At 40.0% G+C, this 17,559-nt stretch overlaps 1 protein-coding gene across 3 annotated transcripts in view; it reads left to right on the top strand.

Annotated features, from left to right (window-relative positions):
* FOCAD (focadhesin) overlaps positions 1 to 17,559 on the top strand; it is a 190,689-nt gene that overhangs the window by 23,858 nt on the left and 149,272 nt on the right. For all 3 annotated transcript variants that reach the window (XM_045020370.1, XM_045020372.1, XM_045020371.1), the window contains exons 5-6: positions 2,161 to 2,265; positions 16,230 to 16,331. In XM_045020370.1, the coding sequence (XP_044876305.1) occupies positions 2,161 to 2,265; positions 16,230 to 16,331 (207 nt within the window). The remainder of the gene's footprint in view (positions 1 to 2,160; positions 2,266 to 16,229; positions 16,332 to 17,559) is intronic.

The following is a 17,559-nucleotide window of genomic DNA, read 5'->3' as shown; positions in this document are numbered from 1 at the left end:
AATGGATGAAATTCGATGGCTTGTATAGAGCAGGAGGTCAGACTAGATGATCGTAATGGTCCCTTCTGGCCTTAAAGTCTATGAATCAGTGCCATTATTGTTACATATTTAGGAAATAATTTTAAATAAATACTTGTTTGCGTTCTTTTAAATGATTTTTTCTCACATTAGGATTAATGCACACAGTGAGAACAGAACCCCTCTCTTGGCATTATTTAGTGAGGAGATCTTCTGGCTTAGTTCATAAATTACCTACCGTCCTAACACACACATCCCTCCCCTGATTCCAGGTGGTAGCTAGGACTGGATATTGTTGGTATTTTGTTATAAAAAGTGAGGCCTGCTGTTTTGTTTTGCTCAGTCACTTCATAGTTTATCTTCTGAGATTGAGTGACGTGTGCTAGTAAGTTAACTGTGCCTTGAATTTTCCCTAAGGCTAAACATTCCAAAAATTGACCCTCTCTCCACCCCATCTCTGCCAGCTAGTATACCAACTTCCAGAAGCCTACTGCAGTCATCTTTTTCTGTTGCTTGGCAACAGGAGTGTGAATAAAGCTGTAACTTCTCCTACAGTAAGGTTTTCAATGTTTTGATGCTGAGGAGTCATGACAGCCTGTAATTTTAGTGATTACAAACATCTTAGAACTGCACCATTTACTTTAAAAAAACAAAAACAAAATACCTAGCAGCAGGATTCTATCAATAATGAACTGCGCAAATGTTTAATAGTATCTTTTGCAGGAGTGCAGAAGACACATCTGTGGGAAGAGATGGACTACTCACTGTACTTTGTATCCTGGAGATCAGTGTAAATTCTTGGGTGAGGAATCCACTCTGGAGATTCTGAAATCTTTAGAGCCTCATGCCATTGACTCCCACCAATTGTTGTATAAACTTATGCTGAGCATTCATTTTGAAAAGGCTGTTAGTGTTGATGGAAAATAATAAAAGTGTAGCAATCAAGTGATTTTGTGTGTTTCTGATTTCTTCTTAGGAATGACATGGATTTAGGATTATTGCACTGTAGAGATGATGATAGTTTATCCTTAATATAACACCTTTTATGGATGAATCTCAAAGCCTTTGTATATATTAATCAAGCCCCATAAATTCCCTGTAAGATAAGTTGTATTATCCCATCAGTGGAGGCTGATTGTGTTTGAGGCCTTGCCAACATGAGAAAGATGTAAATAGATAGCTATATAAGTTCAACTTCCTTGTGTAGACAAGTCCTGTGGGTGTCAATGAAACTGATGTGCAAAGGTCCATTAAGAGCCAATTTACAAGAGCAAGTGTAGAGCATAATGTATCTTGTACAAGTCACTTAATGTTACTGTACCTCAGTTTCCACATCTGTAAAATAAGAACAGTAGTGTTTACTTGCCTTCTTCAAGGCACCTTTGAGATCTGTGCATGAGCATTGTATAAATGTGACGAGAATCAAATTAGCTAAATCTGCCTGATGGTTAGATGTTTCTACTGTTCCTGTTTCACAGATGGGGAAACTGAGATACAGATTAAGTGACTTGCTTTTTAAGATTATAGGGAATTCTATAAAACTTCCAGAAATCCTATTGCTGCTCAGTAGGTTTTCCTGATTAGTAAATGAGGTAAGGTGGGAAGAAGGAGATAAAGCAATTTCATGGAAGGGCCTCTTACTGCTCCAGTCAAAAGTCAGAAGAGCAAATCCGTTGTCCTGAGATTCTCGTAGGAGTTAATTTTCAATGTGGGGGATTTAGATGCATGACACTTGATAATCAGAGTTACATGGTAAAATCTGTGCATACTGTGCTGAATATTTACCTTTTTTATTCTTGCAGTCAGGAACCTGTGTTGGTTTTAAAATGATAAAAATACTGCATTAGAGTAAATTATTAACAGTAAATTAGTGCATTTAGAAGGGTTTTCATCTTCAAAGTGCTTCACAGGCATGGATTGGTCTGTTAATTCTTGATTATAGGTAAGTAATATCTCTATTTTGCACATAGGTTAAGTGACTTGCCTTAGAGGCAGTAACTTTCAGCTTAGGGAGTAGAACTCAGGAGATCTGAGATCTCAGTTTTGTGCTTGGATAACTAGATCATACTTCTCGTGGAAGGGTCAGTCAATCCACTGTCCTTTAGATGATGATAATGTTATATATTCATTGTGTTTCAACAGGAATGTACATGGTTTGGTAAAAATTATTGGGAAATTACTACAGATGCAGGCCATTACGGTGGGAAAAAGTGGAGATGAAGCTGTTCGGGATTTGTATGCAATCAGGTGAGCTTCATGTGTGCGGAGTGTGTATGTTTTAATAATCACTATTTTTAAATGACAAAAGCTTGCACATATAAGTGTTTACTAACCCTCTGATACAAAAACAGCCATTCTGCCACTGGAGCCAAAGGAGACTTTACATTAGCTAATGAGTAGTAATCATCCTAAAAGCAAAGGTTTCAACCCTTGGTCAAAATGTTTAAATAACATTAGCCCCTTTCTTTAAATGGAGAAAGCAGAGTAGAAGACTTGACTGATCTTAATGGAAGAAGTGCATAGTAATCCCTGAAAGAATAGGAGGTACTTAAAAGAGGAGACGTTGGATGCCTGGGAGGGAAACAGAGAGAAAAACTCATTTTATACTCATTAGTCCACAAAAGATATAGAGCTAGCATCTGTGTGCTGTAGTGCTGCCAAAACTGGGATCTGTAGAGCCCTTGGAATATGGTCCCACAATAATAATAGTTGCCTGCAGTTACTAGAGCCTTTACCAAGACTCCGCTTTTCTGATACATACATAAAATAGTTGCTGCCATTACGGTGTAATAATATGATTGAAGAAAACTGGATGTTTTGTTATGGTAACTATAGAGCTTTTGCCATTTATTTAAACTCATATACAGTGCTATTTGTCAGGATTATGTTATTTTGTTATATTTAATTTTGTAAGTGAAATAATTGTTTTCCAGGCAACATAGTGCACTCTTGATGAGTGTTGCAACCATACTTTACATACTTTCAGATCCCCAAAGCACTTCCAGTCTGCACCTTTCTCTTGACCAGAGGAAAATTGCCTTTCTTGCCAGAATGTGACAGTTGTAGGATAAGAAGTGAAAAATGCTATGAAATAGTTGAAATTACCAGGGAGTCTAGGTTGGCAGAATGTAACTATCTGAAGTGGTGATGAATCAGGATCCCAGTGATAATGCTCAGGTAACATAGATATGGGGTACAGAAGAGCCTTATAACATTTTAAATGTTAGTCATCAGATGACACTGATTCACTGAGACCACATAGATTTTCATGCCTGGACTATAGTTTCCCTGTGAGAGAGAGAGAGAATAATTTTGAGGGTCCTTCTTACTGCAAGAAAGATGTTTACCCCGTCCATCCAGTTATACCACTGGAAGTTGGATTAGAAAAAAATGGTCAGTATTGCTAAGAAGGAAGTGATGCTGGGTGAAGCAACCAGATGAAGTGTTGGAATTGATATCTTCCCCTCTGTTACCTGCCTTTTATTATTCATGTTTGCAGTCTAGGGGACCTGTTGGTTCATCAGCTCTTCCAGATGGTCTAGATAGCAGCAATACTAGAGTGATTTTTGTTGTTGTTCTGCACTTTCAAATAGCCAGAATATTGAAATGTTATCACAGTCATAATACAGTTGTCACTTGCTGGTTGGCCTACTGCATCATGTTTTGTCTGGGTCTGATGGCAGAGGCTAGAAGCTGCATGTGACAGGTTCCCCACAGGATTCTACTTGGAACTGGAGTACCACTGAGCCTGCCTGACCCACCAGCCTGGGCTCCCTTTCCTACTGTGATAAGGTGCTGTGATAATTTGCCAAGCTCTCCAAGCTTGCTCTTTCACCAGCATACACATAGATAGGGACACACCCAGCTACAGCTTCATCCAGATGCTGAGATCAGCTCTGCATGGGAAGGCTCAGCTAAGGCATCTCCCAGTTGCTAAGGCATGCACCCCACTCTGGAACCCAAAATTATACCGTCTTGCATTGCACAAGAAACTGTATAGCGTAAGCTCATAAAATTCGCCCCCTCCCTCAATGTGGAGAAAGATATGCAACAGCTTTCTACCCGAAGTTATAATTTCCACACACTGATTTTTAGACAAACCAAACGCAAATTTATTAACTACAAAAGGATATATTTTAAGTGATTATAAGTGATAGCAAATAGATCAAAGCAGATTCTCTTAGTAAATAAACAAAACCACAAACTGAGCTTAATACACTAGATAGGTAGGATATGAATTAGCAAATTCTCACCCTGAGTGATAAACGGGCTGGCAAATCCTTAAGGCATAAGCTGCCTTGGCTCTGCAGCTTGGGTTTTCCAGGTTTTCATACACAGGCTAGGAATCCCTCTAGCCTGAGACCATCACTTTCCACAGTTCAGTCCTTGCCCCGCAGGTGTTTCCAGGTGTGTTGTTTTAGAGTGAGGTACCATCATGATGTCATTTTTCCTCTTTTATTTCTTTTTTCCACTTGCTGGAAAGCTCTTTTGCTGTGACCTGGGTCAAACAGTTCCCATTGTGTAGTGCTATCTTTGAGAGGTTTCTGTCGTACACATTTCCTGGGGTAATCCTTATTGTTGCGTGCATTTCCTCAATAAGCCATTAACATTGTTTGGCCTTTTTACTGTTGTACCTGAAAGGCTGCTTGTGGGTGTTTTCAGCCTCACAACATGTTTCAGCAACAGATACATAGCCCAAGTTCATAACTTCACATACGATGATAGCACATACAATCCAATGAGATATTACTGACTAGCAGATCAAGACGTTTAGAGGCATACTTTGTAAAAAACATATCCTAGTTACATGACAGTGGTGAATATTGGGGTCCAAGGGTGTCACACTGCAGTTGATATATTACATAGCATCTCATCTCCTTAGTAGGGCATATAAACAAGTGTATTATTGCAGTGCTTAGCAGTCTTCAGTAGCTCCTAATCTAATTCTGGAACTACTTCAAGGTCTTGGTGATTATATTTTAAAACCTTGAATAAGCTAGAATTGGAATATCTCTCAGCCCATCTCTCTCTCAGTGACATGTCTCAGCTTCACCATCTCTGTTGATTGTAGTTGTTGTGACTAATCTTCTTAGGGGAAACTCCAGTTAACTTGGGACTGGGCATTTTTGATGGAAGCTCCTAGGTCACGGAGTCACTTACACTGGTGATCTGTGACCAAGTCTTGCTGCTTTTAGAGTACAGTCCCAAGCCTTCTTTGCACAGGACTGTCCTTAGTAGTAGAACTGAAATGTGGCTGGCCAGGCATTGGGCTCTTGGAAGTCTGTCACCAAACTGATCCCACCTAGGACAACAGATATCAAGAATGTAGTGTGGGGAATGTCTTGATCCTAATTTGTGTGTGTGAATACATTGAGACTCTATTATGCACCTGGGTACTATGATGAGATCCCCTTTAGTGGTGATTAGCTGAATAGAACCTAGAATGCCTTCCTCCCACTTGTGACACTAAACGACTGGACACAGCTTTGTTCTTTCTGTCAAATTATGTTTCCTTTCTATCTCCTCTTTCTAAATTGGGTGTCACATAAATATAGTTCACGTGTCCCCAAAATTACTACACAGATAGTATAATATAGTATTAGCATAGGGAAATGCTTTAAGATTTCAGCTAGCTCTATAGTAACACTGAGTAAATGTTGACTTACTAATGGCCACCACTATATCCCCTGTCCCAGACATGGATCTTGGTTTTGTAAAATCCCATAATACTGTGCAAACTCCTTTTTATGACAGAGAAAGCAAGCTGTTGACATAGTAGTTTTCATCAGGAGAGAATTAATTTGCAGCTTAGTGGTAGTTAGGATTTTTGTGTGCAGATGGAGAACACTTAATTCCCAGTTTCTTTGTCCCTAGCCAGCTCTAGTAGTGTTGTCCAGCTCTGAAACCTCTTTGGCTAAAATTATGATAATGTAAATTAGTGTGGGAAGGGATGGTTAGAGCTGCTACAAGAATGTAGAGCCTCCCTCTCCTCAGGGGAGAGAAGGACTTTCAAAGAATTATAGCTGCTGACAGAAGTGTGGAAGGTGGTGTTTAACAGTAATTATAAAGCTGTTTAAAGTAATTAAGAACTGAAACTAGGCATCATGACAAATCAAGCCTTGTAGATTCAGCCAGCGTCTTGCAGCAGCCTTTTGTTGCTGCTAGTTAATTTCTTGGAGAGATAGATTCAAATGGAAAAAAATGGATCTAAATTTTGAACAAGCAGGAGTTCAGGGTGTTGAGATTCTGGGTTTTGGCTTAAAGCTCTTCTGTACATTAGGAATGAACACTTTTAAAAAAAAATTCAAAGACTTGTCAGGTTATGTTTTTAGTTGCACGATTTTATCGACTGCTATACTGTATTTCCAGCTTGTAACTACTATGTTGCACTTGAGGTTTGTGTGAGGCTGTCATAAGACTTTCTTTCCTAAAGAAAAGTGAGAGTATACCCAATAACTCCTGAAGGGTAACCTCCTTTTAACAATATTAATGTAGTGTGCTGTCAGGTATGTAAAAATGTTCAATGCAAAAATCGTTGGAGAATTGATGAAGCACCAAAATGAGAAATAGACAGTTATTGTCATCTTTTCAAAATAATAGTACAAGTTAAATAAACTTTAGGTCTTAGTGATATTTTCTGTTGACTAAGACCAACTTATTATGGCCTGTCTATTTTGGTAATATCACACTATGAAGAATTTTTAGAAGGAAATTGAAGATCCCTGATGTCTTGCAGTTGCTTTTGGTTTTTGTTTCTTTAATGTTTGACACTCTCACCAATTATTTCTTTGTCTCCAATTTTGCCGTCTTTTGAGGAAAATTATTAGGGAGGTTGTGGCAATGTAGCTATGGCTCTCTCAATTCTCTATAGTCTAGTCTGCCTCTATAAACTAATCAGCCTATTTCTTCTGTGAAGGAAAAATGAATGAGATTTTTCTATTTTTAAGTCATAGAATCCTAGACATGTAGGGTTGGAAGGGACCTCAAGAGGTCATCTAGTCCTCTTTCTCCCCTACCCTGCCCTGTGCTGTGGCAGAATTAGGTATGCTAGACTGTCCTTAACATCTGTATTCTGACAGATGCATATGAGGTGTTGATTTGATCTCCATGATAGTATATAAGTACATAGATTCTTATACCCTACCCTTCCCTCTGGTGCTGGAGTTAGGAGTTCCTTGACCCTTTTCAGTATGGTTTTAAACATGAGTATGTAGACTTCACTAGTCTCTTTGATCAATGAAGTCCTTCTGATGATGAATAAAGACCAAAGCAAAGATTTTTTTATTCATTTTTTTTAAAAAGGTGCTTAAAGTTCATAGTCCATATTTAAAATCCTTAAGTACATGTTTTGACTTTAAAATCAATTGGCGCTTCGGGATACCCAGCACTGTTCAACAGTTCATAAATTGGAATCGGCTTTGGCACTTGAGTTGGATGTCCTAGATTGGCATGTCCATGGTCTGGGATCAGGCATTACCCATGGAGGGCCTTCAATTCTGGAACAGAGCCTGGTTTTGATGACTTTCACATCATATTGCAAAACCTGTGTGTTAACTCAGGCCTGAATGGATGAGTTTTAGTGGCTGGTGAGGATTTTTTGGGGCAGCGTTGTAGACGTTGTCAATTTAGATCAGTGGTCTCCAACCTTTTTTACCCCCAAGATCACTTTTTGAATTTAAGGGTAACCCAGGATCTACCCCACTCCTTCCACGAGACCCTGCCCCGCTCACTCCATCTCCCGCCCCTGTCGCTCGCTCTCCCCCACCCTCACTCACTTTCACTGTGCTGGGACAGAAAGTTGGGGTTTGGGAGGGGGTGCAGGCTCTGGGCTGGGTCATGGGGTTGCGGTGCAGAAGAGGGTGAGGCGTGCAAACTCTGGGAGGGAGATTAGGTGCAGGAGGGGACTCTGGGCTGGGGCAGAGTGTTGGGGTGCAGGAGGGGGTACATGCTCTGAGGGGGGTCAGGGCTGGGGCAGAAGGTATGGGTAAGGAAGGGAGGGGGGTTGGAGTGAGGACTTCTGCTGTGTGGCACTTATCTCGGGCAACTCCCGGTCAGCAGTGCAGTGGGGCTAAGGCAGGCTCCCTGCCTGCCCCAGTCCCACGCTGCTCCGGGAAGGGGCAAACGTCCCCCCTGTGGCCCTTGGGGGGGGAACTGGCTCTGTGCACTGCCCTTCTCTGCAGGCACCGCCCCCGCAGCTCCCATTGGCCACAGTTCCCCATTCCCGGCCAATGAGAGTTGCAGTGGCAGTGCTTGCAGACAGGACCAATGCACTGAGACCTCTGTCCCCCCCTTCCCTGGGGCCATGGGGGCATGCTGGCCACTTCTGGGTGTGGCGTGGGGCCGGACCAGGCAGGGGCCCTGCCTTAGCAGCAGCCCCACTGCACCACCAGAGATCGGGATCGACTGGGAGAGTCTCCAGGATCGACCAGTCGATTGCGATGGACTAGTTGGTGACCACTGATTTAGATGGATTCTGCTATACATTTGCACTTACAGTGAAACATTCACAAATAAAGATGTAATGGGGCATTAGATACATGGAAAAGATATATTTCTCAGATATATATTCTTTGGAATAGCTTACAACAAAATTTTAAGTGTTTCATGTTTTGTTATGGAAATGAACAATTTGTATTTCTGTATTGTTAACCTGTGTGATAAGGCTAGGCTATATAAATGCGTGAAGGGTGTATTTAAGAGTAATTTTATTATTCTTGGGATTGAGAGAACACCTGTGGTGATAACACATTTTGAAAGTATATCAAGCTTTATATATTGTGCATCTCGTATTGCAGCCAGATAGCTCACCGGCCTGAGTTTATATAGCCTATCTTGGATGGATGTATACAGTGTAGTTTTCTGACCACTAAATAAACACAAATAAAATAATTTCTTTTCCATTGTGGGTTTATTGTTTGATTTATATTTCACCAGATCTCTGCTAAACCTTTTGAGACTGGGAAAAGTGCAGTAATAGTAAGGGTGTTCATAAAGAATATTTTAAAATTAAGTGAAACAGAATTTCAGTGGCAAAGTCAACAGAATAGAGGAAAGAAATTGGCTATAAAATTTTGAGATCAATGTCACTTTTGCAATTTGTCTTAAAAAGCCTGGGGTGGAAACAACAAAAGAGCATATTTATAGTTGTGTGTGTCAGTACTTTCTGATATGTTATTTTTTTCTCATTAACCTCCTTAATTTCTTTTCAGTGAATGATTTGACTATTCTGTATTTTCTATAACTAGTCACCATTTTTATTTTTATTGTGTTAAAATGTTGAAAAGCTGTTCCCCCACCCTTCCCAAATGTCTCTTTTGCTTCCAATCAGCAGTCTGAAATAAAAATTCAGAGCAGGTAGAAAAATGCTTTTAAAATGCATATTTGATGTAGTAAAGTGCTGTGCCGTGTTTCTGAAAGAGTCAGGGTCACAGCTGCATACATGTAAATGCATGGTGAATGCAACATTGTTTCCTCGTACAGAAAAAGCAATCTGTCCGTCACTGAATTTATGATATAAATTGAATTGTAGCTCTCCTATGTTCAGAGATGTAACAAAAAGGTTGAGATGACCTAAAGGTTACAGATAACTTTTGATTTCATTGTTGCCTACCATAAGACTAATCTTTTTTGATTGCCTTTAGATGGATGTATTTACACTTGGATAGTTGGATCTGGTTGCATGTCTTGCCTTATCCTAGGTTCTTGCCAATAGAATCAAGAACATAGCATTTTCATTTTTCCAGTTAAAGTGCAGATGTTACGACACAATGTTAGCAAAGCTGAATTTAAGATTGAAAAGAGATTTCTATCCCAAACCCTTCTTTTCTACTATTTATAACTTTTTCCAAGTTGAATTCCTTAGGGCTGAATTTTTTCATGTTTCATTTTAAAATCAGTCTGATTAAAAACAGAATAAAATACTGTGGTCAATTTGATGAAATTTGGTCCAGATGTCTGACCTTTAAGAGCACACAGAATCAGAATCCTTCTAAATTTAAAATGTTTGTTGTGTTCTGACTTGAAACCAGCTTAACTTTAGAACCTGATGCCTGGAATACTATTAGTCCTTGAGGGCCCCATTGACTTCAATATAGAAATAAGACCTGGTAGAAGCTAGATCAGGAACTTAATGAAGACTAATTATTTTACCTAATTAGAAGAAAATGTATTTAAAATACCATTGAATATACAGCTGCCTTAGGCCAGAATGTACACAGCCCTGCCTTTTCAGAGGCTCCACATCATATGTAAATCATATACCTAATCTGACAGTGAGAGGGCCATCTCATATTCCCAGGTCTGTGATCCTGTCTGATTAATGCCAGCATAGGGAATTAATTTCCAACTCACCTTTCACACTACCCTTTGGAAACTTGCATTTCAGCACTATACTTTGCACTCCCAGTCCATGTAAGGAAGTCACTGGGACCAAAGAGCTTCACTAAAACGGAGTGCAGAAAGAAAGGAGTTAGACAGGATGGATGTATTGTGGGTATGCACAGGGATGTGTGTGTATGGGAAACAGTCACAGGCGAGGAAGGGAGAGGGTGGAGTTCTGCCCTTTACTTCTATTAGGTCCCTAACAATCGGGGGCCAAACCTGAGCCAGGCATGCACAGTTGGTCATTTTTCATTACATCCATATCAATAGGAATTCTCTGAACATCCTACAAATATCCCATCCCATCACATCAGCCAGCTTGACATTTGGACAGCTGTCATTTTTGGTAGTGAAGAAACTTTGTTTTCCACACTGTTATCTATATTCATGAGAATTGCTTTCAATAGCATAGTAGGGAAACCTATTTTGTTCCCGTTCAGTTGCCTTGAGATTTACAAGAATAGTAGGAGGTTTTTTTTTTCCTTCTGGTATCTGTATGCATGACAGTTAATGTCCTGGAAGTTGATTGCTTTGCAGTCAGGGATGTAGAAAGATCCTGAGCCCTCCAAACTGTACTGAGCAGACTTATACAAAACCTACAGTAGAGAGATGGAAATGTCACTCCTAGTGAACACTGATTACTACCCAGGTCCAGCCATAGTGATGTTACTTGATAATAAAACTTTGCATTTACCTAATGCCTGCCATCTGAGGAACAAAACATGCTCAGTCATTACAAACATTGCCTAATCTAGCATCCTGCTAAGTGGGTATTACTTCTGTTTTATAGATGAAGAAACTGAGGCACATAGAGATTTAGTGACTTGGCCATGCCATAAACTTTCTCTGCGATGTTGATCTCCTGATGCAGATCTCCTGACTTTTGGTTCCACTTGACTCCTATCTGTTCGTTAAATTTCATTTGTCCTCATGTTTACAAAATTACAAAACTAACAGTAAATCAAATCAAAATAAGTAGTGGATGCGTAAGTACATTCTAAGATGAATTAAGGATGCATGGGTAGCAGCTTTAGTTTAAAGTTGTATTGGGTGTTGCAGTTAAAGCAGGACTAAAATCCCTCTGTTTTAGTTATTGAGTTTCTCCTCCAAATTTAACACACTAACTGTCATAGTGTGCTGGCTGCAAGTCCTAGTTTGCCTAACACACTGTAGCAATAGAACCTTTGATGTTTTTGGTTTGCTCTCCTGTACACAGTCCAATTCTAGGTTTACTGTACTATTGAGCAAGATGAGAATCTTGAGACCAGGTGGTGGAATTGTCATGGTCTTTTTAACATGAACTTCCTTGCTCCAAAGAGACTTGTCACTGTTGATTATTTCTTGAGCCCACTCTGTTTTTACAGCTGAACTCAGGGCAATAGAACAGCAAAGGATACTGGTATGCAAGGTGTACAGGGTCTGTGCTCTCTGTAAGGGATGTTTTCCAATCCTTTGCTCGTTCTTGTGGCTCTTTTCTGACCCCAATCCAATTTTTCAACATCCTTCTTGAATTGAGGACAGCTGAATGCAATAGTCCAGTAGTGGTTGTACCTGTGCCACATACTGTACATTTCAGAGTTAAGTGGTATTTAGATAAAGTTTCTGTATATAGAGATAAAATAGCAATAAGTTACTATCTGCAATCCTAATTTTTTCCAGAGAAGCCCATCCTATTTATTTAAAGAGCAAAATTGTCTTTATGTCCAAATATAATGGAGGGTATTGCAGCCTCCTTTCACTTTTTTTTTACATGTCCTCTCAGGCTCAGCTGCCTGGTTCTATCTATCTGCAGAAGCAAGCAAGCACTAACTTTTCGGGGGCACCCTAAAGAATGTTAACAAAATAATTTATGATGATGATAAAATTATTACTCTGACATTTATACAGCTACATCACAAACACTCTTCTATAGCAAATAGTGCTCACAAGTCAAATCAGGATCCATTTTCTTGGCAAGAGACAATACACTGGAACTTGCTTTCACTATAGATGCCACAGAATTTTTATTAAGAGTAGGATATTGCAGATCTTAAAAACCCTGCAGCTATGCTGTCTGAGGTGAACCCCAAGCCTGCAGAGTTCAGTGGGTCATGTTCTACTATAGTCTCTTACTAGAGTAGAGTCAATAATATTTGCAATTTTCTTGGCTGTTAGCTTTCCTCTGACAAGCTCCTAAAGAAACAAGGAGCATTAGGTATGAAAGATCGTTCTGCAGTCAGCTTGTGTAACCCGTCAGACATTTCATTTGGATAATGGTGACATTTATTACTCTATAAGTAAACTGAAATCCAGTCAGTTACCCAGTATTCTAATAAGGTCAGAGAGAATAAAGTACCATAATATGGAGCACCTCCTTTTGTTTTAAAAAAATGTATCTTTTAGTTTATTTTTCAGAAATGTGTTACTGGGCACAGTATTTTTGTATTCAGGGTCATATTTACAGCAGATGGGTATGGTCTCACTAGTTCAATGACAGCCTGAAGGCACTATCATACTATTTAGTCAAACTATGATGTATAATAGAGAAAAGAACTAATAGCTTGTTTTTTCAAAGTGCAGAACTCCTGCAGATACCGTTGACTGCATTTGGAGCTGGGATTACTCAGCACTGCTGAAAATCAGGCCATAAACATTTCTGTGTAATGTGAAATAATGTAAAAATGTCTGAATTTGTTTATATTCTTAGTATTTTACAATGAGAGACCATCCCAGGCTTGGGCTCTCCTAACAATCTTTATTTAAAAAAAGAATACAGACTCCATCAAATACCCTGGCAACAACAGAAATACAACTTAATTTAAATTTCCTAACAGTGTCTCCATCAGAGTCCACCATGCACTGCTAGCCAGCCTTGCCCATCACTAGTCTCCTTATGGGCCAGAGAGGGAAGATGGGCCTGGCAGCATACCCAGAAGGTTAGAGAAAATGTGGGCTATTATGTGGAAAGGAGGTTGACTAGTGAATTCAAAAGGTATAATGGAACTCCAGGTCAGGCACTCCTACTGACTATGATTATGGCATTATCTCTTGGGCAGAGAGGTGGCCTTTTAGCTTGATATGTCCCAGGTTATTTAGTGCTTTATAGATCAAAACCAGCACTCTGAGAAGAAACACTGTTTAACAAACTGAGGGCAGAATTCTGCACCAGTTGCAAATTTCCAGATTTAAGATATAGTCCCATCAGGACTGCTAAGTGTCATGCATTAGATGTGCATTTCCTGCTTCTTGTTTATTCCTGCAACCCTCTTTAAATCTCATGTATCCAGCAGGACTTTTCCTGTAACTTCCCTTCTTGGTCACTGGGGGGAAAATGGCACCAGGTATCAATACTGAGGTCAGGGAGACTGTCCTGTGCTCTTAATGTGCCCCTTGCTGGCCCCCAGGCATCCTATTGAATGAGGCACCAGTCTGTCTTGTTTGCAGAGGGTGAGGAGCAAAATGAGGCCTGGTGAGAGCACGGTGGAAGGAACAAGGGCAGGCAGAGGGAACAAAAACTGGACAGGGCTGGTTAAGAACAGAAGAGACAGGTAGTGGTGAGCAGGGGCAGGATTGGGGAGCTGCAGCCCACTTCCAATAACTGTTATTATAACAGGCTCCCCACCACCAAAATTCCCCAAGTAGGTTTCATGTTTAGGCTCATCCATTCCTTTCCCCTCTCCACAAACAAGCTTCCATGCCACATTTTTCTACCCTCCCTCCAATAATGTTTGTCCCCACTGGCTTATCCAGGCTCCCAGTGCTCACCCAAGCTGGTTTTGATTTTGCTTCTGCAGGGTGCAAGGGATAGGCTTCAATCTCCGATCCCTCCCCCTGTCCACACACCTTTCCACTGCTGAGGGGTACCCTAGGGAGAAATCTGTGACCATTTTTCCCTGGTCAGAAATGTGTCACATGGAGTGGCACAAAACTTACCTGATGTAGATATATCCCGGTGTACTGCAATAGTTTATCCTGGAGGTGGCAGAGGGCTGCATCAGAACGAAACAGTTGCAACCTCTTGGCTGTGTACATGTGGCTTAGTAGCTACACTAGCAATCCAGACTCTGGTATTTTAATGAAATGTAATAACACCCTGGCATTCATGTTCCTCTCTTGTGTTCCCTTCAGCCACTATATGGCAGTTAGGCGGATATCTACCCTGATAGTTGTTTCCATACTCGTTTCCTTGTGTGTAGTCTGAGAGAGGGTACAGGAGAACACATACTGCTCATGGTATGCAGGCCCCTCTGCTTGTAGCTGGACTCACTTCTTCATGGAGATGAAAGCGGATTTCTTTGATTCCTAATTCCAAGCTGGTTTAGTGATGTGTGCTGGCCTTGGACCACAATAAAAATCCCCTTTCTTGGTGTGGGGAACACTTCAATATGCACGGAGCATGTGGAATAAAGAGGAGAGCGTGGAAGTGGGGTAGGATGGTGGTGGTGCATGAATGGCCCCTGGGGAACTGAGTTACTAGAAGCTAGTAATGGGAGGAGGAGAAAGAAGTGGAGCAGACCAACAACAGAACCAGTGCAGGGGTGACTCCATACAGACAGCTGCATGAGGAACTACTTCTGTTCCAAACTGACTGGAGACAGAATGCATGCAACCTGCAGTAGGAGAAGACCCACCTCCAAAAAAACAAACACTTCTGCCAAAGAGTCTTGTCAAGGGCTAGCCACCTTCGGGAAGCTTAGGTTCTTAGGCGGGCTCTGATTTTTTGTTGTTGGGAAAGGGTGGCTGTAACATCATTTACTCTCCAGCCATCAAAGCTACAACTGACCCTGTCATGGGCTGGAGAATAAAGAAAAGTATTAATACACCAATAGTCCTCCAGTTTGGTAATATGTCAAATAGCAAAAGTGGTGGCAGACTTTAAAGACCAGGTTTGAGAAGCTGCAACTTCTGCTTCAGTGGACCAGCTGCTATGGGCAGCCTCTCCCGCTGAAGAGATGTATCTGTGGTTTAAAGACTCCAAAGAGCTGGGTGATGTGCAGATCACAACGTTTGTCTGAGTACTACTTGGATTATTTAAATTATTTAAAGACAACAACAAAAACAGAGGAGAGGAGGTATAAAGCACATAACCTACACCTATTTGTGTTAAGTGATTTATGTTTTCTTCTTTAATAATTAGTCTTCTCATTTGTAGCTTATTGAGGTACCTGTAGCATTTCAGAGTATTTTGGGCTAGTACCTTAATTTTGGGGAGGCCTCCCCTTAATTGGGTATGTGACATGCTTATTGTTGAGCAGATAATGGCTCCTTTTATGGGTTAATTAGTTGGTGCACTTCTGGTATCCAAGTCCATTGCTTTAAAGAGTCTTTATGAATCCCCTAACTATGAAAGGTGCTCTATGACAATAAAGACAAAGAATTTAAAATATGAGATCCTAAAGATAGTACTGTGGAGGGTGACTTTCAAAGACAAGAATCTTGTCTTTCAAAGACACAAAGGGCAGATAAGCATCCAACTCCCACTGAAAATCAATGAGTGTTAGGCACCTAACATACCAGTGTGTTTCTGAAAATCTCCCCCTCTGTCTGTATTTAAATAAATTACCTGATTTTTAGGCACCTATTTATGGGCATATTAATTTAACTATAAGCACTCTGTGGAAATTTTTTTTTGCCTAAATCTGTATCTAATAAACACTTCATTTGAATGTTTTTTCCAGGGGATCCCAAAAAACATACTAGTTCGATGTATAGTATCTTGATGAAACTCGTGAAGGAAGTTGGTAAAGGCAGGAGTTACATTTTGTACATCTACAGATGTTACCTTGAAGGTAGTTACCTCACATGTTTGCCACCTGCATTACAGATCCAAATATGATTTCTCTGTGTTTCAGGTATCCTCCTCATCCACTAATCACTGTACTTGAAAACAGACCTGATTGCTGGCCAATTCTCTTGCAGCAGATAACAGTATTTTTCAAGCAATGTCCAGAGAGGTAAAAAACAAATATAGTTCAATTGTTTGTTTATATCTGTAGAACTGTGTACTAATTCCACAAAGAAGTGCTTGCTGAAGTAACCGGGTAAAGTATCTGATTGTATGTTTTTGAAAAAGAACAACAAAAACTTCTTAGGGTATGTCTACACAGCAAAGAAAAACCCTGTGGGGTGGAGGATTCCCAGAGCCCAGGCTCCAGCCTGAGGCTGGAATTTTACACAGCAATGAAACAGCCCTGTGAGCCTGAGTTGGCTGGCCTGGGACAGCTGCAGGTTTTTCTTTGCTGTGTAGATTTCTTTGAATAATACATACTGTCAGCTAGAACTGGTTGAAAAATGGTTATTTTTTAGCCAAAAATTATATTTCTAAGTTTTTTGTTTGTGAGTGTTGGAAAATTTCTAAATATCTAAAATTGCTAAATTTTGTAATCAAAATAGTTATTGTAAAAGTTATTCAAAATGCTGTGCAAATGGTATCTGAATTTTTGATAACAATTTTAATGCTTTTGGATGATGCCTTCACACATTTTTCATGAAAAATGTAGTTTCTGTAAAAAGGTCATTGTTGGATGAAAACTTTGAGTTAAAAAATTTAATTCACTTTTGTTGCAGACCATGTAATAATGGAAACCAAATGTTAAGGATAACTTTGGAAGATTGTCACAGAAATGGTCTAGCCCAGGCAGAAAATCTACCACAGTGAGGATGTTAATGGAAAAACTAATAGTTCACTAAACCAACCATAAAATTATTTCCTTATGTTAATTGGCCAGTTGGCTTTTGAATGGATACAAAATTTGTATTTAGGAGGATTGGGACTGCTTAGTTTAGAAAGGAGACAAGCGGGGACATCTGTTAAATGAAATAGTGAATGATATAGAGAAGGTAAATCAGATGTTCCTATGTACCTTTCTCATAACACAAGCACAGGAGGAAGTTCAGTTCATTCACATTTAAATCTGATAATAGCAATTATATTTTTATTTTACACAACACATAATGAATCTGTGGAACTTGCTGTCTATGACATCATCATTGAGTCCAAGAGTTTAGAAAGACTTAGAAAAAGAGTAGCTATTTACACGGGCAATGAGAAAATCCTCTATATTAGATACCTAAGTAAAAAGTAGAAGTATTAACCCTCAAGCCAACTGCCTAATAGTGAGACAGGAATACATATGGGTAGATTAGTCTGTTATTGTCCACGGTGAGTTTCAGGTACTTTCC

The sequence above is a fragment of the Mauremys mutica genome, chromosome 6, assembly GCF_020497125.1.
Source record: "Mauremys mutica isolate MM-2020 ecotype Southern chromosome 6, ASM2049712v1, whole genome shotgun sequence".
In the NCBI taxonomy this organism is placed as follows: Eukaryota; Metazoa; Chordata; order Testudines; family Geoemydidae; genus Mauremys; species Mauremys mutica.
Note: the sequence above shows the minus strand (reverse complement) of the source record. Positions and strands in the feature narration are given on the sequence as shown.